The 27,629-nt window shown below is 39.5% G+C and overlaps 2 protein-coding genes across 2 annotated transcripts in view; both read right to left on the reverse strand.

The window, feature by feature from the left end:
- Nucleotides 1-105: 105 nt before the first annotated feature.
- On the reverse strand, nt 106-8,595 carry cfap206 (cilia and flagella associated protein 206). The gene is made up of 12 exons (XM_033648375.2): nt 8,396-8,595; nt 8,084-8,167; nt 7,680-7,770; nt 6,595-6,783; nt 6,099-6,266; nt 5,678-5,892; nt 5,124-5,243; nt 4,826-5,024; nt 4,526-4,666; nt 2,516-2,709; nt 2,070-2,213; nt 106-1,887 (listed from the first exon to the last, which is right to left on the reverse strand). The coding sequence occupies exons 1-12, from the start codon at nt 8,501-8,503 to the stop codon at nt 1,663-1,665; spliced, it is 1,878 nt and encodes a 625-aa protein (XP_033504266.2). The 5' UTR covers nt 8,504-8,595; the 3' UTR covers nt 106-1,662.
- A 1,018-nt stretch (nt 8,596-9,613) lies between these two features.
- LOC117270929 (uncharacterized) overlaps nt 9,614-27,629 on the reverse strand; it is a 38,122-nt gene continuing 20,106 nt past the window's right edge. The window contains exons 14-23 of the mRNA XM_033648941.2: nt 25,941-26,037; nt 25,663-25,770; nt 20,859-22,886; nt 19,042-19,164; nt 18,800-18,928; nt 15,054-15,246; nt 14,687-14,811; nt 14,166-14,356; nt 12,015-12,148; nt 9,614-11,837 (exon numbers count right to left, since the gene is read on the reverse strand). Of these exons, the coding sequence (XP_033504832.2) occupies nt 11,605-11,837; nt 12,015-12,148; nt 14,166-14,356; nt 14,687-14,811; nt 15,054-15,246; nt 18,800-18,928; nt 19,042-19,164; nt 20,859-22,886; nt 25,663-25,770; nt 25,941-26,037 (3,361 nt within the window). The 3' untranslated portion in view covers nt 9,614-11,604. The remainder of the gene's footprint in view (nt 11,838-12,014; nt 12,149-14,165; nt 14,357-14,686; nt 14,812-15,053; nt 15,247-18,799; nt 18,929-19,041; nt 19,165-20,858; nt 22,887-25,662; nt 25,771-25,940; nt 26,038-27,629) is intronic.

Consider the following 27,629-nt stretch of genomic DNA (forward strand, 5'->3'; position numbering starts at 1 on the left):
ACATACAGTTCAAACATGATCTCTCCTTGAGAAATGACATTTAAATATGATAACCTGCAGTTGAGTCCTCATGATGTGGACTGTATAGGGTCTTTAATGTCGCCCTGGAGTAATGAATGAATGAACTTTTATTTATATAGCTGCAGAATGCAGTGCAAGTGCTTTACAATTCAGGAGCAGATACAAAGACAGCAAGGAGATAAAACCATACAACTATACAACACTCAAGGAGAAATTAGGGGAAAAAAGATTAATTAAAAAAAGAAAAAAATCTGAAAACTTTGTGAAATGGAGCTTCGTGAATTCTGACAAAATAACCCTGATGATGTCATCAAGACCTTAGAGCCTAATTTACAAGGTTCATTTTCTGTCATTCTACATAGCAGGGTTGCGCACAGATATGGGAGATGTATTCCCTTTATGCTACACAAGAAATAAACAGAACATGTTGGATGTTAAAACTATGTTTTATGATGGAGTACAGGGGAGGAGTTGAGGAGTCTTACAGCCTGAGGAAAGATGCTACTATCTAGTCTGGTGGTACATCAGCAGATACCTCTGTATCTCTACTTGCTTAATGGAAACAGAATGACCAGGCTGTTGCTTGTTAGCTCCGAGCCTTGTTAGCACCACTCATTTTCAGTAAAAATAGTGAGAATGTCCATTTGGACACAATAATTTATTTAGGGAATGATTCATGAAGATATTGTTTTTCTCGCATGCCTCCATGTTGACGGAGAATCCAAAAAAGGCAAACGTTCTTCATGGATTGAAGTAAATGGAGGCCATGTCTGTTTACAAACCCTCACACAACTTGTGCAGTATAATAATAAGTCTCATTTATTCAGTTGTAAACTCAGACTTGGGACTTCCCAAACTTGTGCATTTTCACACCTTAACTATTTAAAACACATCAGTGCAAACAGTCTCATGCGCAGCCAAGTAATGTGCCTAGGCATGTGTGTCGTTTGAAATTTGCTCAAGCAGAGCTCATATGCATGCTAGTGCTCAGGCACGCCCAGGGTACGCTACTCTCAGGCATTTTAGTGAAAAGGCATGTGTTTGGGAAGTACTGAGCTATGACTTGATAAATGTGACAAGGATTATTCTACACGAGTTGTGTGAGAGTTTGGAAACAGATGTTTTGATATAGTTTTGCTGTTATTAGGCTAAATGTGATCGCCGGTAACCACTGTTCATTGCTATTTTCGGATTCTCTGTTCACCATGGAGGCATGAAAAACAGTTTTCTTCATGAATTCATCACAACATGCAGTGGTCTTCCTAATGTTACCTTGAAGTTTTCTTGTAAACAATGTTTACATTCAGTGTTTCTAACCATAATGCATTGGGCCAAACTTGTACAGGATTTTTGACTAGGTTATGGGGGTTGTGCTTGTCTTACGTTCCAGCCTGAACAGCTTACTAACCTATTAATGTGCTTGCATTTAAATCAGCCATTTTGAAAAGCTCTGAAAGCCATAGCTTTACATACATAATGCATACAATTCAATAAATGCATGTGAGGAACACTTGAAACTGCTACTTTATCTGGCCCTGCTTTTGTCCTTGTGTGCAGACTCCTCCTGTCCTCGTCAAGTAACACAGGACCAAGATGAATAAAGACAACAATGTACTTGCATTAACTGTTGTTTGGACACCTTCATTTTTCATCCACAGACCTGGTCAGGTTTGTTTTGACCACGTGTCCGTCTCTTTGTCCCCTCAGACCAGCCAGGTAGGTCTGAGGTTTGGGCACGTTGCTCTCACTGGCTCTTTTGCTTTGACAGGCAGCGTTCTTGGGCAGCCAGGTCTGAGTGACGTTTTCCCGTCTCATGTGGCTGAGGTCAGTCTGCACTGAGTGTGTCACTTTGGTCCGCAGATCTGCCTGGAATTATCACATTTAAAAACATTTCTCTTCTCTTTTACACTTAATATAGTGCCAATAAATACAGTTCCTGATGTGATGTATGATGTTAGACAAGTTGAAAAGGTTTTCTTCCCAATAATGCACAGTGACAATGATTCATTCACATCACACAGACCTGCATCTAGTGAATTGTGGCTCACCAGTTTGATGGCTTTTCTCCGCAGCTCCCACTCATTCCACTCATATGACTTGACGATGTTTGTCTCCACTGGGTGAAGGTCTGTCTGTGTGCCGCCCTCACACTTGGTGATGGGTTTTACCAATAAACTCTCTCCTGGCTGCATCTGCAAGACCACAAGGCAACAAGTGAGTCTGGAGTGTGAGTTCCTGGGCAGGTAGTGTCAAGCAGTGTTTTCACCCACAGTATCATTCTCAATACTACCACTAGATGTAGTAATAAACTATATAATGCATTAATAAAAATAATGAATCTTACATGTGATTGCCATAATAGAATGTATTCTATTCTCACAACTATCTACACATACTGTATATTAAAGGTGTCCAAACTTTGAGACTTGTGTGGTGAAGCTGTGTAACTGAAGGATGTGCTTTTACAATACTCAGCATGGATGAAGCTGCTAACCTCTGGGTAAGGACTGACGCAGGAAAACTGCTGGTGGAGTTTGAGGAGCTGGATGAGCTCAGGGGAATGCTTGGCTTTCTCTGCCACCTCTGCAATGAAGTCGTCTGGACTGGAGGCAAATTTTAACGCAGCTTCTTTGGAACTAAAAACATAGAGCTTCTCCTCATGTTTGAGGACTCCAATGTGTGGATTACCTGCAACAAAAATGCCTAATATTCCAAACTGCATAGACTTAAGACACTGGATTAAGAATGCTAATCATGGAGTGTCCTTTAAATCAGAATTTACATATTGTGAATAAGATTGAAGGAAATAAATGATATTACTATGACATCTTACATATACATGGAAAAGAATTGGTTAATGTGTCCCAAACACATTTGTTAATTTGTAAGGTGTCAGTATGCTCCAAATGAAGTGCTTGCTGGATCATCTTACAGCATCTGACATGTTCTTTCTGACAACAGAATTCTGCAGGACTGTGTTTGACAATTGTGACAACATACCAAAACAGACAATCCAACAATCAGGCCCCGTTTATGCAGGCGAGTGGCCAGATGTGTGGGGATGTGAAACTTTCTACCGCTACAGTCACGACTTCCCTTTTTGTGTGTTCAATCAAATGCACCACCATAAACGCCTTCAAGTAGAGATTAAAATGTATGTAAAATGCGTTATCCAGATTTGTAGGATTTACTGTGTTGAGACGAAAAAGACACGTCACGACGATAAAGATATAGAATTCTTGAGGAAAAATCAGGGTATAGCAGCCAGGGTGGTGGTTCCTGTTTTTTAAAAAAATGTCTGAGGGGTGTACTCAAATGACCTGGGTCACACTACTCAGCCCTCCTAGGAAAGCCCGTGCCAGGGCACTGGAAAGAAGGGGTTAATATGAGAGTCTGCCCATCCAGTGTACACACGGCCTTTTATCTTGGGGTGTTTTATGAGGTTAGGTTTAACCAGAATACATTTAGACCTGGTATTAATATAGCCCCATTTCCACCGAGCAGTATGGTACCGTATAGTTCAGTTCCACTGTGAAAAGTTGTGGATGATATGAATGGAACTGTTCCTTACCATGACCATATTTGGTCACCCCTCTGTTGGGGTACCTAGCACACAGATCTGGTACTAAAAGGTGGGGCTAGAAACACTGCAGTCCGGTTACTAGTCAAAAGGTCACTAGGCCACTCTGTTCATGGCTGAGTTCTGGCTTGTTGTGAGGCAGAAACCACTGTTCATATCGTGACGTTTTTTACACACATTAATATATCCATGGTTTTAACAGGTCCGCTATTGTCGTGACAATGACACCCCTTGTGTGTAAACAGAACTTCCGCTGCTTCACACTGAAATGAGCCAGTTGTTATGGTTCAGGCATCTGACTCATGTGCCTCCTAATCTGGATTTACTTTTCCATGCCAAGAAAGTGTGGACCAGGAGGAGACACCAGGGGTGACCCAGAAGACACTGGAAGTATTATATATCTTATCTGGCCTGGAAATCTCAAAATGAACCTGAGGACATGGCAGGGGATATGGACATGTTGGCTCCCTTAGGTCGTGTATGTACGCCATGATTTTGCACCCTGAAATCTAGTGATGGCCAAATGAAATCTAATGAAGCATTTTCTTCATTTTATGAGTCCACAAGATGGTGCACTTGGTTTAAAGAGAGAGGCTCAAAGAACAGCAATTCAGTGTGCTTTCAACCTTTTGGTGAACAAAAAGCGCCATCTAGTGGGCTCAGAAAATAAAGAAAATGCTTCATGAGGCTTCATTTGGCCATCAAATTTGGATAGATGGACGGATTAATGGAGAGTGGAGAGGTAATGGAATGCAGTCAGGAGGGGGCTATGACTTTTGTGCCATGTCAGAGTAATCCAGAATAGATACTCCATGTACCCACGTTTATTTGAAGCATGCTAAGGCCTTTACCCATATGCCCCTATTTGACAAAGAAGGAACATCAAAATACTAATAACACATTGGTGTGTAATGAGAACGGTACCTGGAAGTAGAAGCCCATCTCTGTTCACAAGCGTGTAGCCACAGACTCCATCATACTGTAGTGGCAGCTCATTAAAACTGGCTGTTGTTTCAGGCAGGAGCCATTCCTGCCTCTTCATCTCAGCTGGAATAATATGCTCATCTATAAGGCATAATAAGAAGAACAAACGCATTTAAGCTGAGCACCTACAGTATGTAAACTTGGTACAGAGATGTTTTCTCATTGGAGTCCAGTTTTGTATACAAAATTTATTTGTATTTGTGGAAGATGGACTTTCACTGTTGTTGACATCAGATATACCTGACGACTCAGTCATTCTCTGTTGGTCTGTCTTCACCTCAGACGTATCCACCAGACCGTCCAAATAAGCCTCCGAAAAAAGCTCGGCCTGAGAGGCAATGAAAGGCTGCAGGTTGTGCATGATGTTACTGAGGATGTTGAGCAGCTCAGCCTCATCCTGAAGTCCACACCACACCTTTGACAGGGACTTGAACAGTGGCTGAAAGACAATATGAAAAATGATAAAATCAAGCTGTAGAATTAACAGTTTTCCTCCAAGACATAATAACAGTAGCGACATAACAGCAGTGACACTTACAAAAACTTGTGCAGTGTGCACAGCTGTCTTTGACTGCACAGTTTGTTTCAGCAGCTTTATCTGAGATGAGAACTCATCCTGCAGGATTTCAACATGCTTGGCACATAAACATGCATCAGCCTGGTGGTGAAGGGAAAACACATATTCATTTTTACCATACATGTCACTCATAGACATAATAGATTAATTCACCTGTCTTCTTTTACAAAATACTAGTGATGACCTCATGGAAGCCTCATGAAGCCTCATGAAGCATTTTCTTCATTTTCGAGCCCACTGGATGGCGCTCTTTATTTAAAGAGAGAGGCTCAAAGAATAGCAATTCAGTGTGCTTTCAACCTTTTGTTGAACAAAAAGCGCCATCTATTGGGCTCAGAAAATAAAGGAAATGCTTCATGAGGCTTCATTCGGCCATCACTACGGGGATTTCCCCTCGGGGATTAATAAAGTATATAAAAAATAAGCTAAAAAATGACTTCACATTATAATAGTGTCAAATGTAAGCTACATGAGAATACCATATTGACACAAAGTGTAATTTAGTGTTACCTCACCAGTAACATTTTCAGGAACACTTCATGCTGCCTGACATTGTACAGAGCCTGCCTGAGCAGGACAATGGGCACATCATGGTCTCCAGGCTGACTGTCAGGCTTTGTTAGCTTCTCCAGCACTGCTGTGTATTTCCACGCCAAAGTCTGTGACACGCTCAGCTCTTTTTCTAACTTCTTACTGGTGACTGGAAGAGTTTCACTAAGAATTGCAGGCACTGTGGAGAGAATGTAAAAGGAAGTGGCATGTTAACCAAATGAATCGCAGTGCATGATCATATTATATTATATCATATAAAAAGTAATATTCTGCCTTATGTGTCAAACTAATGTGCCTTATCTTTAAAAACGGCACATTATTGTCTGTAATGTAACATGCTTTTTTTTCTTTCTTTTTTTTAATCAGTTGCCTGGTGTACTGTACTTAGTTCTTGGATGTCAGTCTCCTTGGCTCCCTTCTTGCTGGCTTTGTTGAAGAGTTGGATCCCTGTGACAGTCATGGTGAGCTCTCTAAGCTGCTGCTCTTTGTCCCTCTTTAAGAGCACCATGAAGGTTCCCAGTTCAGTCTGAGGGAAGACGCTCTGCAGAGCAGCTGGGACAAGAGAAGAAGATTAGAAATCCAGACTACAATTCTACAGTTCACTCAGGATCATTAACCATATGTTTTTTGTGTAAGCTGTTGCATCCAAACAAGTCTGCAGTTGGGTTCATGCTTGTTAGAAAAGCTAGCATGTAAAAAAGTGAAAACGACACATTTTAACACAAAGAACCTCATTTATTTTCAGAGGCAGCTCAAAGTGTTAAGTTCGCTGGTTGATTGATATACTTGAGGCTAGTACAGTTCACAGAGGCAGCTTGTGCTGCCTGAGGCACTGAAACATCATTTGTTAGTTGTTAAAATGGGCGGCATTGCCCTTTACCTGCAGCCTCTTGCACACTGGTGACATCTGTCGGTGAGCCCATGCCAGAGCGCAGCTGGATATAGGTGATGATTTTACGGTACAGAGCGTCTAATTCCTCCCGTGTCTTCACTCTGCTGTCAGTGATCTCTCTGCTCACTGCACTCAGCCTGGACTCCACCACCTGGTGGATTTCCTCAAAAAACTCACCTGCACAAACATAACCAAATGAAGGCAAGCATGAGAGGTTTAGTGTCTGCAAACTGAGCATAAGTAAAATCTTAACAATACTCTGAAGATATTAAATAAACTGAACCAGCTCTATGACCTCATCATTTAAGTAAGGATTACATTGTAGTTGATGTGAAATGCCATAAATCCAAGATTTAGCAGTACCTGTTCAATACTAAAAATATCCTTTTTGTCAGAGCCTCATTTCAAATAAAATAAAAATGTTTTCAACCTTGTTTTTGGCATCTGCCAGACATTCCTGTAGCATACCAAAGTCAATATGCTTTATTGGAAAGTGCAGCATCATGATCAAAGTCAAGGTATTTGGTAAAAAAAAACACTGTGATATTTGATACTTTCAACATTGCTCACCCTCCCTTTAAAGGCACGTAGACAAGGAATAATAATCCTCTCTAAGAAGATATAAGGCATTTATGGACAGAAAATTAATCAACATTTTTGATAACCAATCATATGTCCTGGTTAATTGTCAAGGACAACATCAAATATTGTCTGATAGTTTCTACAAAGTAAGGATTTACTGTTTTTTTTTCTGCACTAAAATGGAATAGTGGATTTCAGAAGGTTGACTAGACAAATGAAGGAATTTACAGATTGGGCTTTGATAATTCATGATTATCTCTCACTATTTTCTGACATTTTATACATAGTAGATTAATCAAACAAATAACAGACACTTTGAGCGGTAATGATTATTGATAATGAAAATTAGAGTGGCTAACATATGCACCAAAAACTACATTTGTAATGACAAAACATTAATCACTTAGGATTCCATGCTAAAAAGAATTCTGTGTATTCCTCATTTTAGAAAGAAGGGGAAATAATATGTCAATTCCTACAGCAACACTTACGTCTGGAGGTGTAATTCATGTCAAAATACACTTGCATTTTGATTGTGTCAAGGGATGGGCTGCACTTTGCCATCAGTTTATCCAGGCACAGCTGTAAGAAACATTGCAGACAGACATTAGAGGAAGTGTTGTTTGAGGGTCAGTATTAAAAAACATTCCTGTGCAATTTCCAACTGCGCAATATTTTAAATAAATTAAATCTGTATATTATTATTATCATATTTTATATTCCACAATTAAAATACTGCACATCATGTGTTATTGTTTCTAAATCCCTGCTACAACCCTGGCATTTAATGGAAATATAAAATTATATTTTCCTTACTGGTATTCAGGTAACAAACTCATTACATTCACAAATATTAGCTGTAGCCTGTTTTATAAAGTCTCATATAGTGACTCACCTCTTCAAGGTTCTGGATGTCTTGTTTGGTCAATGTTCGATCAACATGAAAGCCATTTCTTGGGTCCAGCACAACAGCTTTCGCCTGAAAATATTTTAAAAGACAAAATACATATAAAATACATAAATATAATAGATATAAAGCAGTAGTGTTAGATAGTTTCCAAAATGGAGTTTGACATGAAGAAAGTTTAAGAATTCATTATAGCCTCACAGCATGGAACTATTAAGTATTAACACCCAGCTAGCGTTAGCTACCGTTAACTAGTCAGTGAGCTAACGTTAGCTTGCCAGGCAGCTCAACGTTACTGACCATGAACGCCACCAAAGTGTCGGACACCGCCTGTCCTCTCTCTGCGCACTCCTGCACTATCCGACGGATAATGCTTTTAATCACGCTTTCTGCGTGAACTCGAGACATTTCTTACAACAAAGGGTAATTTAACTTAAAGACAGTTAACTGGTACCGATACAGCTAACTACTTTACTATGAGCCTGTTGATAACTGGTTGCTATGGTAACACTCACTGTGTGTGCAGCTCTGAGAGAGGTATTACATGACAGTGTCCACTAGAGGGCACTACGTGTCTGTCGTTGTTGCAAAAGGAAGGCGATGAATGACATCAGAGTAAGATTCAAATGTTTTTTACAAATACATATATATAAATACAATTCGCATAAACACACAATGATACATACAGTTGCATGCAAAAGTTTGGGCACCCCTGGTCAAAATTTAGTTTATTGTAGCCTATAGCTTAGTAAGTAAAAGATGACCTGATTTCCAAAAGGCCAAAAGTTAAAGATTACTTTTTTTTCAATCTTTCAGAGTTTAAAATAACAAAAAAAGAAAAGACTTTGTAACCAGCTAAGAGTCTTTTAATTCTATTTGGGGGATTTTCACCCAGTCTTCCTGCAAAAGGCTTCTAGCTCTGTGAGATTATTGGGCCATCTTGCATGCACTGCTCTTTAGAGGTCTATCCACAGATTTTTAATGATGTTTAGGTCAGGGGACTGTGAGGGCCATGGCAAAACCTTCAGCTTGCACCTCTTGAGGTAGTCCATTGTGGATTTCGAGGTGTGTTTAGAATCATTGTCCTGTTGAAGAAACCATCGTCTCTTCAGCTTCAGCTTTTTTTTATTACAGATGTTGTGATGTTTGCTTCCAGAATTTGCTGGAATTTAACTAATCCATATTCATACTGTATGTCATTTAGACATGAAAACTTTTAGTCGCACAGAAGCATTTTTAAGCCAGATGACATTAAGAGGAGGTATTTGAATTGAACAGTTTTAACTTAACGCAGTGTCCTACAATAAATGTGGAGAGCAACAACCTACTTAAAGTGATGTACAATGTTTGACAGTAGATGCATATGATGGGCCGAATAGAGATTCCACTCTAACTGGAGTATTTCCCATTTATTTCCTGCTTAGGCAGCCTAAGGAATGTATTTAGTTCAGCTGCTACAGTGGAACACATTCTGAAGAACTGTTTGTGTCTGTTTAACAAAAACAGACAACACAAAAGGATTATTTAAAGATTTATTATAAAAACAGACATGACATAAATAGCATGGTTTGAAAAATTGCTAGACTCAGTCCAGACTGTTACAGTACATGTAGAGGAGGAGGATACAAAAGAGCCTGTTCAAACTACAGCGAGTAAACGAGGCAGACCGAGTCTTACGTAAGGGCAGAAATACAGTCCCCAGTCACATTTCATGGTGATTTCCACTAAGAGCTGAACTTTAGGTCACATGACAAACCTCATGCCTTTAGGAGAGGCACGTCACAAAAATCCAAAGAAAAACATGCAGACAAAGAAGTACATGCAAAAAAAGGTTTAACTAAATGATGCACGACAAAATAACTGCATGCAAAAGATAAAACATAGATGAAGTATAAATATACAAGGTTGGCAAAGGGGTTTTCAGAATCCATGGTATTGATATAAATGCAGCCGTTTTGGCACCACTGGAACACCTTTCACACACATCAACACTACTGAGCAAGTGTTCAAAATCCACACAACTTCTTAGAAAGACACTGCACTCAAATAGAAAATATTCAAAAGACTTTAAATTTTTACAACAAACACTGCACCTGCAGCAGTAGCATTTAACATCACCTGCTTATTCAACAGACTGAATCCAAGTGAAAGGCATTTCACAACCAATACTGCACTTTACATCTTTCTCCATGGACTTGCACTTAGGGTTACGGCTACACACAAACCTTCACTAACCAAAAGTTGACTCAAGTGGAGGATCAAGTGGGAAAATATGACACATGATTCTGCTAACGGTTTGCTACAATGTAAACTTAACATCCTGCAAATCCATATCTTCTCTCCAATTCACATTACTGCAGCGACAGGAAACATTCATGTACAGTTATCTTTTGCTTCGATTTGGGAGAGCTGATGATTATCAGAGCCACTGCTAGGAAAAAAAACTCATACATTTTGAGAATAAAGTTGAATTTTTCAAGGAAAAAAAATGGAATGTTATGAAAAAAGGACGTAATTATGAGGGGAAAAAGTCGTTACATTACAAGTAAAAACTTAATTATTGAGAAAAAAGATATGCTATGACAAAAATGAACATTTCAAGAAAAAGTTAGTCATATTTTGAAAAGAGTTAAAATGGTACATGAAAAAAGACAAACCTTTGAGGATTATGTTATAATATTATAAGGACTATTTTTTTTCTAGAAATGGCCCTAATAACCCATCGTACAGATAATTTAATCCTGCTAAAAATAAAGTCATAGTGAAGACTGCACAGCTGCACTGATCCAAATTTAAATTAAAGCAACTTTCACCATGTCTAAAACATAAAAATAATTTGTTAGACCCAAATTTACATTAAATTGTTGTATAATTGAATTTTACTTTAAACTGTTGTATAATCCCATTTTAATTTAAATTGCTGCATACATACACGCCATAATTTGATATTAGATTAATATATATTTGAGTCAGCACACTGAGTTCACTTCATGTCCCTCAATTGCTTATTACAGAAACAAAGTTGGCAGACATTAATCAAAGGCCAGCTTCAATTCTCGTCCCTTCACCACAGACATTAACAGACGTGCGCTTAAATTCTTGAGACACAGAAATACATTCCCGAAACGGGAAACTTAAGGCAGAGTAAACAGTCCTTGAGGAACACTAACGTCGAACGACAGGAATTTTATGACACCAATTTCATCCATGTCCTGTTGGTGGAGCTCATTAGATGACGCATTAAGCACTCAGCAGGTCAAAAGGATCCCACTGGTGTCGAGTGAGAGCTCACAGGTTATGATCACGCTGACGACGAGGGTGAGATTGACTCCACACACACAACTCATTCATACATAAAAAAAGACAAACATATAAAAAGGGCTTATAATGGCTCAGACGTATCCATGGCACTGTGTTAGAGCTGTATGTATATTGCACTTGGTGAAATCAGATTAAGTGGTATATTACACAGGAGTCCAGCCAGCGTGCACTCCTCATAGTGGTCCGCCTCAGAAGCATTTCCTGAAGACAATCAGCGGCCCATACTCCTCGTATTCTTCCTGACTGATCCAAGCAGAACTGAACGAGGGCAGGTTGGCCAGCACTGCTCCTCCGCTCCACACTGAGAACACTCTGTCCTTGGGGCTGCTGACTCGGACGCTCTCTGCCATGTCGGTTGGAACCAGTCCTTTGATTTCAGCCTGGAGCCGCTCAGGCAGGCCAGCCAGCAGAGTGTTCCCACCTACAGCAAGAGATTTTTATAACAATCACTGAGAAAAGATCAAATTACCTGGGCCAAATCAAATCAAGATCAGAGCATAAAACTAGGACGCTATGTTTTTGATTTAGTTGCACAGCTGGAGTGCATCTTTGAGCCCTCACACTGTTGTGTAACACCGTAACAGAAACCAACTGTTACCTGACAGGACGATATTTCCCAGGAAGCAGCGCCGCAGGTCAATGTCTGAGCTGAGGATTGACTTGAAGATGCTCTCGTGCATGCCATAATGGTCCCGTCCAATCAGCTCGGGTTTAAAAAGAATCTCAGGGGCCCTGGATGAACAAGGAAGTAGTAGAGTTATTTGAGTAGGCGGTTATAAGACATAGCTTTCCTGTCTGAGGAGTCTGAAAACAGAGGCAGCTGATCTGTCTCAACAGTCTGACGTGTGCAGCACCTGAAGGAAAAGGCTCTCTGCTACTCTGGATATAAAGATGGCATGTGACATCATTCAACAAGAATGAAGCCAGATAGACACCTCACAGATTCAGCCCCAAACTGGTGGCCCCTGACTCATTTTAGAATCATTTTCAGCCAGATCCATTGTGGTATGACATTCAATTTGAGAGCGACCACTCCGTCTGATTCATTGCCTGAATGATCAACATTCTGACCAACAGGACAGCTGGTGGATTACTGGCCAGAATTTCCAGGTCAGGAATTTTTTACCGGCTGTCTTGCAGTTCGAGAAATTCCACGGTTCAATATTCCATATGACTGTTGTCAAAGGCCAATCTAAACATAGTCCAAATGTAGTGCAAGTTAATGCAACACACAAGATTAATAACTAGAATTATTGCTTTGTGGTTGTAGGCCTACGTGTACCAGTCAAGTTAAGGTTGCAGTTTACATCCATATCTGTCCAGAGTCATATGTAGCTATTGACAGTTGACAATGTTTCATAGGGATGGTGCCTTTAAAAAGGCTAAAAATTCTAAAACATGGATGCTTCAGACTCATCTTCAACCTGGCAGCGCAGAAGAGCTATACAACAAACACAGTTTCAAGATTAATTTCACCAATTCCGTGTCTGACCAAATGTCTCCCCTTCTGCTCCTAAGTTATGGTGTTAATAATGGCCAGAAAAGTGTTTTTGCAGAACATTACAATGTCACTGTGAAGTTGACTTTAACCGCCAAAATCTAATCAGTCCATCATTGAGTCCAAGTGGATGTTTGTGCCAAATTTAAAGAAATTACCTTGAGGCTCTTCTTGAGATGTCACGTTCACGAGAATGGGATGGACAGACGGACAAAAACATAATGCCCAAAAACGCACACAGCCATGCTAACTGCTCTGTGAGGCTGGTCTCAGCATTTAGCTCACAGCACCACTGTGCCTAACATCAGCAATGAATGACAAAGTTAACTTGTGGATGTTAAGCAGGTATAATGTTTACTTTACTACCTAAGGCCACATTCACATTACAAGCAAATGTGTCCTAAAACAGATTTTTTTGCTGTCATGTGACACAAATCTAATTTTTTTCAGAGGAGTGTGGACACAGAAATCAGATTTTTTCCAATCAGATGTGGTCATAAATCCGATACATACCTGATCACTGGTCATGTGACCTCTGTGAGAACGGTCATATCGTAATTCATGTGTTTTTCCCAAACAACCATTGGTTTTTCCACGTCATACCTCACTGCAAAGTGTCTGAGAGGTCTGTTGAAACTACAGAAGGCTGCTGTAGCCATACCGGTACCCGCCTCAGCCGCTGGCCAATAGAGCCCGACTTTTCATTTTTTCATTTTCATTTATTCCTTTTGACCCCTCCCCGGGGTATAAGGGGCAGACAAAAAAAAAAAAAAACATTAACAAATCAGGACAGGCGGCAGCCAATGCACAACAAAATAAATAAAACAGAATTTGTGTACATATATACAAGTCAAAGCAAATCAAGAGAAACTATTCAAGATTTTCTTTAAAAGTTTCAACAAATTTGACAAGACCTTTACTTTTCGAGATGACATTAACTTTTGAAGTGTTTCAGGGCAGAGATCCACACACACACTGATGTCACACTGATATCAGATATGGATCACTTCAAACATGAATGTGAACTGTACTGTTCCCAGAGGACTCGTGTTTATCATAGATCTTGTTGTTAGTATGTTTTTCATTAAGCCTGTCATTTCCCATCCTAACAGCTGATGACAATTTTTACTAAAACATGCAAAACATAAAAGTTTAAATTTTCTAGTGGCACTATTGATTTCCTTTAGGAACCCCATCCAGTGAACTGAGTGTCCATCTAAAGCAGGACATGGTGTGCAGACAGGCAGTTACCTGAACCTCTCCGTGGTGAGAGTGACAATCTGTCCATCTGGCATGGTGTAATACATCTCTCTGCAGGATGGCCCCCCCTGACTCAGCTCAGCTTCATAGTTGAGAGCCACACAGCAGCACTTCTCCTTTATCTCCCTCACTATCTCCATCTCTGCTGAGGTGCGCATGCTCACCCCTTGTTCCTGCAGGAGCTTTAATCACAGGCATAGCAGAATTGTTAATTGACAGATTTGTTGTTATTTCATATAGTTGATGTTATTGTTGTCATTGTCATTATTATTGCAACATTTAGTGTTCGAAGCATGATCCCAGACAGTCTCAAAAATGTTCAGTCTAAGGCCCAGATGTCCTCTAACCCTAAAACTACTGCTGTGTAACAGCAGCTAAATATTCTCTGAATGATCCCTCTTCTCACCAGATTTTTTCAGACCCCATGTCTTCAGCCAAATTGCCAACTGCAAGTGTTATCCATCAACATCACTGCTCATAAACTGTGTAACAACAAAAAAGCAAGAGAATACCTTTTTAAGATGCATTGTAACATCCAAACCAGCCAGAGGGAAGCGCTGCACTGCATGAGGTAGACAGTATCCCTCAAACACAGGCACACTGTGGCTCACTCCATCTCCAGAGTCAAACACCACACCTACAACAACAAAAGCATAAGAAGTATCATCACATTTTCTGTTTGATCCAAGAAGGAAAATAAGTCTTTAAAATAAGTTTAAACATGCCAAGATGAGACTGATGCAATTCAAAGATGTTATAAAGTGCTATTAAGCCTTATAATTAAATAACATATGATCAACTTGACTTAATTATGTATTCACCGATGTCCACCAATCCAACACAATGCATAAATAAAATGTATAACAAAAAAATAATTACCAGTGGATCTCCCTGCTGCATAAAGAGCCAGCACTGCCTGCATGGCTATGTATGTGAAGGGAACATTGAAAGACTCGAACATGATCTCCACCATGCGCTGGCGGTTCTCCAACGGGTTCATGGCTGCCTCGGTCAGCATAACAGGGTGATCGTCTGGTTCGACACGCAGCTGCTGGAACGTGTGATGCCAGATCTAAAACCAAAACAGTCACTTTATAATGAAGTCAAGGTAACACGTAGAGCTGTATCAAAATCTGTTTTTTAACATTTGAAACCTCTATTGAAGTTTTTTGTCTGTCGTCATTTGATTAAAGTGATTAATGGGATTAACTTTTTTAGTCTTTTTTATCAAATCAGCTTCCTTTATAAATATACGTATGCGTATCTCCCTTTGTGTGCAGTACGCAATGTAATGTTTGGATCACACGGGGAAGCCTTATCTCCAGCTACCCGAAAAACAGTAAAAGCATTAAAAAGAAGTGCAGTGGGTTGTGCAGAATGCAAGACACCTCATGAAAACATTTGCTATGTGATAGCTGGCTGCAGGTAAATGTGGGAGATGCTGGATGGCTGTTATAACAAGTAATCTCTAATACAGAGAATGAAAGTTATCATAATACTTTGCAGGCTACAACAATTTCCAGTGTATAGCTGTATGGAGTGCTACTGCTGAACACACACAGGGTAGCTCTCCTGTCCATGGTAACCTACTAAAGGTGTTTGTAGCTCTCCTATGTCAGTACTGGACTAATGATGACTGTAACAGCAATGTAATAGTGTCAAATGGTGTTGCAAACAGCTTGCACTCAAAACTTAATTTAGTGCAATACAGTAACAAAAGTTTTGAGTACACCAGACACAAAATAAATGTGTCACGTAACCCTTGTCTGTAAGGAATTTCATGTCGATTTAACTTTTTGTTGTTTGAGGATTTAATTCCATGTCATCTGAACATAAAATTAAGTACAAATTTAACAAATTTTTTTTATTTAATTGAACTATGAAAATATATTGTGGTGAGCTTGGGTTTCTTGATTGCAAAAATAGGCAAAGAGAAGAACTCTGAACCAGGAAGAGCTGTTTATTTCACTATTTACAACGTTATGTTACACTCTAATATCCACACAGGCGGGAGGTCACTAACTGTATACGACTTAACTCACGGTGCAAAATGTCTTTTACCACAACATTAACGGTAACCAATCAGAACCAGTGTGAAATACATAAACATTAATCACTGTGTGAGGGGTAACGTGAGTGATTTAGAACACATTTAAACAGTTTTCTTTGATTTATGGCTTCAAACACATTGTCTCACAGCATGCTGGGAAATGCGCCCGTTTAGCCCCAACACGCCACAATATGTTAAGAGCAGAATGATAGTGTTGTTTTTTGGCCCTAAACTAATTAGGCAAAATTGGCTTTATAAATCTTAATCAAATTAACAAAAAAAATTGTTGACTTAATTTCAAAATATTAGGTCAAGCACACAAGGGATGAGTTTTTGTGTCAAGTGAACATAAAGTTTTTAGGTCACTTTGACAATCCTGGGTGTTTGTGTAGATTAACATTAAAATTTTGTGTCATGGAGGGATTGAGCTTTACAGTGCAGTGAGGAGGGCTGGAATAGTTTGGGAACAATACGTTGCTACCACTTGGGCCAACCTGTAGGTCTGATGTCTCGATGCAAGGGCACATTATATAATCATCCTATAGTATAATGTATCATAAAACATATTGTCAATGTAGTTAACCCTCTTTGCACCAAGATGAAATTATATTGTGCATGCACTGATGTATGACAAGTTGCAACACTGAATTGCCAATTAAAGTTAATGCAATTAAAGTAAAGTTAACTCTGTCTAACAGTTTAATGCTTTGTCCTTTCTGGAACTATCCCACCATTCACAATTAAGAGCGTTGGTGTCTATACTTAATTTTGTCATTTTTCCTGTGTGAACACACTACATACTGAAATCCTGCTTAGAATTAGTGAAAGGATGGAATTAGGACACAGCGTAAGTTAATACTTTATGGGAATGATTAGTACTATTACCGTATAACAAGCAGCATTATCCTATTAAATAATAATCCAGTAGAATGACATTAATCACCACAATACGCTGACATCAAATGCATATAGCAACTCCACTGGAACTTATCCACTCATACAATACAAATATGAAAACAGAGTGGGTGGTCCTGGCTGTTTTAAAGCTTCACCAATGTCTTTGAAAAACTAGAACTATCCCCTCACTGTTGCATGCCTTAGCAAACCCATCAAGTTGTGGTTACAGTTTACATTAATGTCTGTGAAAACATGGATGCTTCACACACACATCTTTAATGCGGCAGCACAGAAGATCTATACAATCAGCACAGTTTCAAGGTGGACACCCAAGATTAGTGTCACCAATTCAGTGTCTGACCAAATGTCTCCCATTCTGTTCCTGAGTTATGATGTTGAGTAATGGCCAGGAAGTGTTCTGCTTTTGCAGAACATTATGATGTCACAGTGAAGATGACAATTTTAATACAAAATGTCAGCACTTCATCATTTTATCCCATTAGACATTTGTATGAAATTTTGTCATAACTAGCGCAGACATTCTTGAATTATGGCCTAAAACATGTTTTGTGAGGTCACAGTGACCTTTGACCACCAAATTCACCAAACAATCAGTTCACTTTTTTTTTTTAAATAACAAGACAAAAGACATAACATTGACAAAACAAACAACATGAGACAAGAACAGTGAATGCAAGTCAGTTATCAAAATTTCAACAAGGGCTAAGGGTGTTAATTTGATTTTTGTGTATGATGGTTATGTGTGTGTGTGTGTGTGTGTGTGTGTGTGTGTGTGTGTGTGTGTGTGTGTGTGTGTAAGTGTGTTGTACATTAAAACAGTCTGGTGTGGTGGACTAAAGGAAAAGGAAAAAGAAAAGAGAAAGCCAGGGAGTGTGACACCCCATTCGCCAGCAGCGAAGCGTTATTGGGTACCATCAGGGGGCCTCCAAAATGGGTCAGTTTGTGTCTTGTAGTTATTCATATGAAATTTTAATTTTGTGTTGTTGCCACCATGGCATAATATTAGTGTGTGTGTTTAATATATATATATATATATATATATATATATATATATATATATATATATATATATATATAATATATATATATATATATATATTTTTATATATGTTTATTTATTTTGACCAGTCTGTCCAGTACTGGGTCGCCCAAGACCTGGATGTTTGTGCCAAATTTGAGGATATTCGCTTAAGACCTCTTTGAGATATTGTGCTCACAAAATTAAATGGACAAAAGGTTCACCATGACCTTGACCTTTGACCACCAAGTTCTAGTCAGTTCATCCTTGATTCCAGGTGGACGTTTGTGCCAAATTTGGAAAAAAATAAAATAAAAATTCACTGCATTCTTAACATATAGCGTTTACAAGAATGACACACACAAGGTCAAAGTAACCTTGAAAAAACACCAAAAACTAATCACTTCATTGTGAAGTCCAAGTGGACATGTGTGCGAAATGTGAAGAAGTTCCCTCAAGACATTTTTGAGATGTTGCAGATGGACGGACAACCTGAAAACATAATGCCTCCGGCCAAGTCTATCGCCAGGGCAGAGGCACAAAAATCCCAGCATGCTTTTTCATAGAAACACTCAGTAGTTCTAGCAGCAACACCCAATGACATCACATCTCATATATGGTATACATAGTCCTACTTGCCTTTTCCATTTCATCCCAGTTACGAATGATCCCGTTCTTTATGGGATGTTTCAGAGCCAGGACTCCTCTCATGTGTTGAGCCTCGTGTCCAATGTAGGTCTCCCTGTCCACGCTACCATTCATTATTTCCTGTAGAGACAAAACTTCTGATCACGAAGGCTGGACAGAGGCAAAGCCACTTCACTGTTAGAATGCATTTTTTGTAGAGAACAAGGAGTAATAAATTAAGGATATACCCTTACCTCATATTTTGGCATCCCAATAATTGTTGGAAATATAACACTTGGGAGGTCTTGATCTGCAAATCCTGCTTTCATCAAACCAGAACCTGTATCCAGCACTATGGGGGTGTTATAATCCGTCATCTGCAATCACATTAAGAAAAATAAATTCATTTCAATCAAATGAATAAAAATAATGCTAGGGATGCTCACCAGGTTTGAGTAACTCTCCTAAAATGTTAAGTGATACTAAAATTATTTTTAGTCACATTTCACTTTGTTCCAACATTGCGGGAAACATGCATTTGCTTTTGTTCAGACAGTGAGAAGAGAAGATTGGTATCAATCTAATGTCTGAGTGTTAAGTGCAGAGCGGGATTCAGGATGTGGTTAGCCTAGCTTAGCATAAAGACAGAGCAGTAAACAGCTAGCCTAGTTCTGTTTAAAGTGACATACGTCTAATTAACATGCATCTAACTAGGTTAACCCTAGATAAGCATCTGATTTTCATTTTCTCATCTGACTGTCCATAAGAAAGTAAATAAGTATATTTAACTGCTATATTGAACTAGATCATTGCGCCATGCATGTATCTTATACGCTATATAAAAAAACCCTGTGTTACTAAAGCCGGAGATATACTAGCTTTTAACTACACTTTCGAGTATGCATGACAGCTGCCTGCATTTGGAGTGTTGCTCAATGCTATGTGTCCAAAAGATGCTATACGCACATGAAAGGTAGGGTAAATGTGAGAAACCTACTCGGCATCGTCATGACGCGCTTCATTTAGGGGCCTTACAAACCACGAGTGGTGGGAATCACTAGACGATCTGCAATATGATATTATCACGAAACTTAAGTCACAATTCAATATTATTGCAATTTATTACCTGTCTTCAACTGCCCCCAAAAGGAAAACTTCAACTTCTGCTTTATCCAATAAGATAACCTCACTTGAGCCATGTTTTTGCAGCAGCAAAATGTATCTTGTAGACTGAAAAAGCAATTGATTATATTATTCTAGTGGGCTACCTAAAGACTACGGTACTTGGCATTTTGTGACGATACAATATTGCCCCACAAAAATACCCGGACTATGCTAATTTTTTCCCCCCACCCCTACGAACCAACTAAGATGGTGCTGCTGATGCTTTTTCTGCCATGATCTTACAATTAAATACAGGTTGTGTTCCAAATCACATTGTGACATACTGCCCACTACATACTCAATCTGTGTGTACTGCATAGGCCTACTGCTTACTAAATGAACAATTATTTATGCCATTACCAACAGACATGTAAATATTGTTTCCCCCCGGTTAATGTAAAGCACCTCACTTGATGATGAGGGTTCTGTTCAGATTTAGGCAGGGAAAAACACAGATGAGGAAAGGGTCTTGGACACAACACCAGTCTGACCCAGCCAGCAGCTCTCACATCTCATACCCAGAAATTCTTGCTACTGTAGTATATAACCGGGCATTTCTTAAGCGCACAAAATCCACAAACCGTGCAGTGTGAACACTCTACATACTCAGTTTTTACATCAAGCATAATATGAATAGTATGTTAATATGTGATTGTGTAGTAGTAGATAGATAGCTGTAGTAACCTCAAATATTGCCATAATTGTTGTTTACAAGATGTAAATCTGTTCTATTCAGCGCAAGTTCCCTGGTGTGCCCTCTCGTGGAATCCTCCAGTGACATCCATAGTGCATTAGCATTCACAATGGAGACCGGTGACACATTGAAAGGTCTATATGAAGGCTCTCAATTGAGAAACACAACACAACTTAAAAGAGGCCACCAGACATATTACAGCAGAAAGTGTACCTTTCTCGTACTGATGTTAAGATGGGTCTGAATCACAGGTGACCCAGAGCCTGATACCCTCATGGCCTCAAAGCTCTGAACACCATCAGCAAAGTCTTCACTCTGCTCATCTCTTTCACTGGGATCAAACTCCACAGGCTGGTCAGGATGCAGCTGGGGTGCTGACAGCTGATGTGGGAGCGCATCTGCAGGAGATGAAGTCTGATCTTCCTCTGATGATTGTGAATCTGTCTGCAGCAAACATTCAGGTACTGCTGATGTATCCTCTTCATCTTCAGTACTTATTTCAGACAACTGGTCTAATGACACTTTGCATTTCTCTGTGAACTCATAGTTGTTATTGTTGTTGTTGCTGTGCTCCTTCACATTTGGATTGAGAACCAAATTGTGACTGATGGCTGGTGTCACATTCTCTGGCAGCGCATCAAGTGATTTATCTTGCAGATCAAATTGCATGAAACCTTGATCTTGAGCGACTTGATCGTCTTCATCTTTATTGGTTATTTCACACAACTGGTCTAATGACACTTTGCATTTCTCTGCGAGGGCATAGTTGTTATTGTTGTTGTTGCTGTGCTCCTTCACATTTGGATTGAGAACCAAGTCGTGACTGATGGCTGGAGTCACATTCTCTGGTGGCTCATCAAGTTGTTTCTCTTGCACCTCAAACTGCACAAAGACTTTATCTTGAGCAACTTGATTTTCATATTTGCCGCTTATTTCAGTTAAAGAGTTGACCTCCTCTGTTGGGTGTGAGTCTACCTGCAGCAAACATTCAGGTACTGCTGATGTATCCTCTTCATCTTTAGTGCTTATTTCAGACAACTGGTCTAATGACACTTTGCATTCCTCTGTGAGTGCATGGTTGTCATTGTTGTTGTAGCTGTGTTCCTTTACATTTGGACTGGGAACCAAGTTGTGGCTGATTGCTGGAGTCACATTCTCTGGCAGCGCATCAATCGGTTTATCTTGCAGATCAAATTGCACAAAGCCTTGATCTTGAGTGACTGAGGAGCCAGCTGGCTTCTGCAGCTCGGTGGAATGAGGTTCATGTTCAATGAGCTGGGTGTTCACAAGGAGCAAAGCCCGTCTTGGCTTAGGCACAGAAGGAAGGTGTGATTCTCCACCTGGGTCAAACACTCCATCATCTGGTCTTGTTTCAGAGGTTAAAGAAGCATTTTCACCAGATTTATCTAATATTTTCCCATTGATACATCCTTGAGGTTGGATTACCAACTCTTCAGGAGGTTCCTTCAAAACAGATATACTATCTAAGGTAGCTCCAATATATACTGATGGCTCAGCTGCAGAGCAATGATCCAGACATTTGGAATGTGGAAGTTGAACCAAGTCTTGTGTTGTAGTCTCTTTGGCAACATCAGGACCCAATACTGCTTGAACTTTTTCAGTTTTATACGTATCTTGAGCCTGAGAATCATTCTGGACCAAAGATGGTGGATGTGTTCTCTGTGATCGGTTATAGCTACCTGATAAAAGTTCATCACAGAGTGCTTGGTCTTCCTTATTCTCACTTGTAGCCCATTCCATTATAGAACATTTTATAACCTTGCTAGCTCTGTCCTTGGGCTTCTTCACTTTACTCTCTTTGTCCAAACTCTTCTCAAGCTTCTCCACCTCCTTTTTCTCCTTTTCCAGTTGTAACCGAAAAGCCTCCCTGTCTTTGTTCACACTTGACAGTCCGTTTGTATCCGCAGGATTGCTAACAGAGAGTTCCTCTTTGAGGTTTTCTTTGCGGCTTCGGAACTCATGGATCTTCAGGTTCTCCTCCATGATCAGCTCATCCAGGATGTGGACTTTCTTCAGCTCCTGCAGCAGGTCCGGTCTGCTGTAAAATGCTAGTGTATCTGCTCCTGTAGCATCTTCAGAGCAGTGTCCATCATCTTCAGAGGCCTTAATTTCACTTGCTGATCCAGTTGATCCGGGTTCACTAAGGTTGTCGGATTCTGCAGGGTTGAGGTAATCCTCAAAGCCAAGAACACCAGCTTCAGCCAGCTCGCTGGATGACATCTATGAAAATGAGCAGGAAAAGTAGAATGAACAAACACTACAGGTTTACACTGTGCATAGTTCTGTAGTTACAGTGGCAGACAAGGTACACAAATGAAAACTGGATAGAAACCAATAGCAATCTGAGTCTGGCAGAGTAGACATCACCTTCACCTTAGTCAACAATAATGACTAACATTTGACCAGTCTTAAACAAGCACTTACACAAGGTAAATGTAAGTGCACAGTGTTGAAAACAGGTATGTCCAGATACTGCACATATACAAATCATGTACAAATACAAACCGTTTTCCAACAGTAGTCCGATCATATTTCTGCTGGAAAATATCCGGTTGTGAAGATTTTGGTTTAGAAGCTTCAATGTGTGATTTTATTTTATTTATTTATTTTTAAATTTTTTTTTTTGAGTTCTTATATAACATAAAACACACACACACACACACAAACAAAGGGAGAGGAGTACAAGTAACTTATGATGTGTGTGATTTTTAATGGTAGAAATTGCCAGTCTTCTCTGTTGCAGTCATTCCACAGACTGCAATGACAGTGCAGAGATGCAGAGATACGGAATGCCCCACAAACACTAACAAATCGGAGCAGACTGGGCTTCTTCAAGAGGGGGGCTTAGGCAGTCTCACACTGAGGCTGAATATAGGTGTTCCAGCACAGGCAGCATGAGGAAAATAGTGTTTTTTGAACATTAAAGCATGTAAATGTTATAGAAGAAACCCCAAAATACAAGCCCAATTCCAAAAAAGTTGGGACGCTGTGTAAAATGTAAATAAAAACAGCATGCAATGACTTGAAAATCCTTTTTGACCTATAATCACTTGAATATAATACAAAGACAAGATATTTAATGCTCAAACTGAAAACATTGTTTTTGTAACTATACACTCATTCTGAATTTGATACCTGCATCACATTACAATCAAGTTGAGACTGAGGCATGTTTACCACTGTTTGTCATCACCTTTTCTTTTAACAACACTCAGTAAGTGTTTGGGAGTGGAGGACACTAATACCTGAAGTTTTGAAAGTGAAATTCCTCCCTATTTTTGCTCAATATACCACTTCAGTTGCTCAACAGTGCAGGGTCTCCATTGTCATATTTTGTGCTTCATAATGCTCCGAACATTTTCAATGGGAGACAGGTCTGGACTGCAGGCAGGCCAGTCTAGTACCTCCACTCTTTCACTATGAAGCCACGCTGTTGGGGCGCATGCAGAATGTGTCTCATTGTCTTGCTGGAATAAGCAATGACATCCCTGAAAAAGATGTTGTCTGGATGGCAACATATGTTGCTCCAAAACCTGTACATACCTTTCAGCAATTATGGTGCCTTTACAGATGTGCAAGTTAGCCACAATGCCATGAGCACTAACACGCCCCTATACCATCACAGATGCTGACTTTTGAACTTTGAGCTGGTAACAACAACATGAAGTCCAAGATTCCCAAAAACAATCTGAAGTGCGGACTGGTCAGACCACAGCACTCTTTTCCTCTTTGTGTCAGTCCTTGTTGTTTCACTTTAAATGGTATGAGTCTTAACTTGCATTTGTAGATGCAGCGATGAACTGTGTTTACTGGCAATGATTTTCCAAAGTGTTCCTGAGACCATGTGTTACTATTTATACAATCATGTCAGTTTTTAATGCAGTGCCCTCTGAGGGGTCAAAGGTCACCAGCATTCAATGTTGGTTTTTAGCCTTGCCCCTAATGTCCAGACATTTCTCCCAATTCTTGGAATTTTCTAATGATATTATGTATTGCAAATGATGAAATCCTAAAATCTTTGCAATTGTTCATTAAGAAACATTGCTCTCAAAGTCTTTGATTGTTTGCCTATGCTGTTTTTCACAAAGTGACCGTCCTTGCTTGTAAAGTCTTTTGAAGACGCCTCTTTCAAACCCAGTCATGATGCTTTAATCTGTTACCAGTTAACCTGTGGAATGTTCGTGACAGGTGTTTCTTGAACATTTCACAACTTCCCCAGTCTTTTGTTGCTCCTGTCCCAACATTTTTGGAATGTGTTGCAGACATAAATACAGAATTTGTGTAAATTTACAAATGAAAATAAAGTTTATCAGTTTGAACATTAAGTATTTTATCTCTCTATTCAATTGAATGTAGCGCCAAAAGGATTTGCAAATCATTGCATTCTGTTTTTATTCACAATTTACATAGCGTGTAACAACTTTTTTGGAATCAGGGTTGTGGTATGAACCTAAAAAATGAGCATAATAGGTCTACTTTAACTAATAGTACATGTTTTTACCTAAATCATTCAAGCAACCACTGGTTATTATTTTCAGGGAAACCTGACAAAAAAACTGTCCAGAAGCTTTCTTTCTCCACAACAAAAATGAGATGAAAACATTTATGGTCAAACTTTATGTGCAATCCCACTGAAAGAAGTGGCAACAAAACTGAGACAAACTGCCAAATCATGCGAGTTGACCTTGACAAAAATTAAAACCTAGCCTTAAATTAACAATCTAATTAATAAAATGTGACTAAAACTATTACATTTTAAAAAAGAGCCATACCAAAGTTAAGTACTAAATTTAACAAAGTTGGCCAGTACTTTGATCTCTAGAAAATGTAGCCCAAAAATCATACAAGAACAAAGCATCCTGGAGATTTGGTAAAGGAAAATGCTGAACCCAATTACAGAAATCAATTTATAATTTGTAACCCAGTGTCATTGATGAGTGGCCTTCAAACATCATAGTTTACATCACTGATTTGATCTCAAGTCTGCTTAACATACCGCACCAAGCTGGTCCTCACTGTCCCACAGCGGCCACTGATTCCGCCTCTTCTCAGACCTCAGCAGGGCCTCCAGCACAGCCTCCTGAGCCAGAACATTTTCTTCTCTCTGTAGAGCAAGACGTTTATTAGACTGCTGATCACATAAAGTAAGAAGTTAATACATCAACAGGCATCTGATTTTATATTTGACATTTCACAACAGTGAAAATCATCACTAGTTGTAGTCCTTAATGGGAGCAACCATCCACCCCTTTACTCAAATGGTGCATCTCTTACCTCTAGTATTTCATCAGTCCTGTCCAGGATCTTTTCCACCTCCCGCAAATCCTCCTGCTCCTTCACATCCCAGTCATTAAGGGAAAGATCTATCACACTGGGGAAAAAAGTGCAATATGGTAATTTCTTTAGCCAATCCAATCTTCTAGCACATACATTAACCAAATTCTACAAGTAGTTGTGACATCCACATTCAACAAATGTCTCCCAATTCTGTCAAATTGCTGCTGACTACAGTCAGTTCCTCTGAGAACTAACTGCCCATTGTGCAACTTTTAGATGCTTTTAACACTTTGTGTTTTTTAAAGTAATTGTTCCTGTAAAGTACAAATGATTGATGCATGACATCACCTGCAGAGTTTTAGTACATTTCTGCTATTTCTGGCAGCTAACCAAATAGTATTTCAAAAATGACCAAAACAATGAAAGACCCTGAATGTTGACAGCTCATAAAAATCTCTTAAAAGCAGCTAGAATTACCACCTTACAGTTTGCATCCCTGTCTGTCCAGACTTATATGCAGCCATAACAGTTGGCAGTACTTCAAATATGGATGCTGTTGCAAAGAAACTGCATATTCTAAAAACATGGACACTTCACAAACAGCTTCAATCTAGCAGCACAGAAGATCTGTACAATCAGCACAAATACAAAATGAACACCCAAGATTAGTGTCACCAGTTCATTTCATCCAAATAGACAATGTGTGAAAAAATTAGTTCATTCTTGAGTCCACGTGGACTTTGGACCATATTTGAGGAAACCCCATGAAGGCCTTATTGAGATATTGCATTTACGAGACTGATACAGACACAAGAACGCAGTGACCATGACCTTTGACCACCAAAATCTAATCAGTTCAACATTGAGTCCAACTGGACGTTTGTGCCAAATTTGAAGAAATTCCCTCAATCTGATCTTTAGATATCACCTTCATGAGAATGGGACATACATACCATAGACTGTATACAAAGATGGACGACTTTCACCACTTGCACTTTACAAAAATGAAGCCAAAAAATCCCAGATATGCTTGCTGCCATCTTGCGCTGGTGACATAATTTAGAGCCAAAGTCTGCGCAGTAACAAACTCCCAGGTGGCAAGTTCCCACACAAACACCTGTCCAACCCAATTACAAACAGCACCATTGATCGCAAGCACGCTGATTGGCACTGACTGTCAATAATGACATCAAATCTCCAAAGTATCAAATAACTAATTAAAACCAAGCTCATCAGCGAAGCAAATATTTGAACATACAGCAGCATGATAACTACCTAAAATGACAAAAACATCTTTGGGAAAAATTTATTTGAGGTGTACTTTCTTTTAGTTTGGCCCATGTCCCATCTGCTAACATGGAGGGGGGCAGGGTTTATGACCTGTACTGCAGCCAGCAACCGGGGGATGATCGAGATGTTTTCGCTTCTTTTTTGGGGAGCTGTCATGTCGTCCATCTTTATATAAAGTTTATGGTATATAAACCTGAAAACGTAATGCCTCCAGCCACGGCTGTCGCCGGATAATAAAACACACTCTTACACAATTCACTCAGGGAGGTTGCTGCTGTAGCCTTACAGCACTTGTTCTGGTATGAATATAAGCTTATGGTTGCTAATGTCATACTTAAGATATTGTTGTGTAACTGACATTACAGGCTCTGCTCACTGAAGACATTGTTCTCCTCT

The sequence above is a fragment of the Epinephelus lanceolatus genome, chromosome 13 (assembly GCF_041903045.1).
Source record: "Epinephelus lanceolatus isolate andai-2023 chromosome 13, ASM4190304v1, whole genome shotgun sequence".
Lineage (NCBI taxonomy): Eukaryota > Metazoa > Chordata > Actinopteri > Perciformes > Serranidae > Epinephelus > Epinephelus lanceolatus.

Excerpts from the sequence above, each read along its gene's own strand:
- cfap206 (XM_033648375.2), bottom strand. The coding sequence starts at position 8,503 with ATGTCTCGAGTTCACGCAGAAAGCGTGATTAAAAGCATTATCCGTCGG. Across the intron at positions 6,784-7,679 it reads CATGAATTACACCTCCAGAC|GTGAGTTTTTTGAGGAAATC; the intron begins GTAAGTGTTGCT and ends ATGTTTGTGCAG. Across the intron at positions 5,025-5,123 it reads TGCACACTGCACAAGTTTTT|CCACTGTTCAAGTCCCTGTC; the intron begins GTAAGTGTCACT and ends ATTGTCTTTCAG.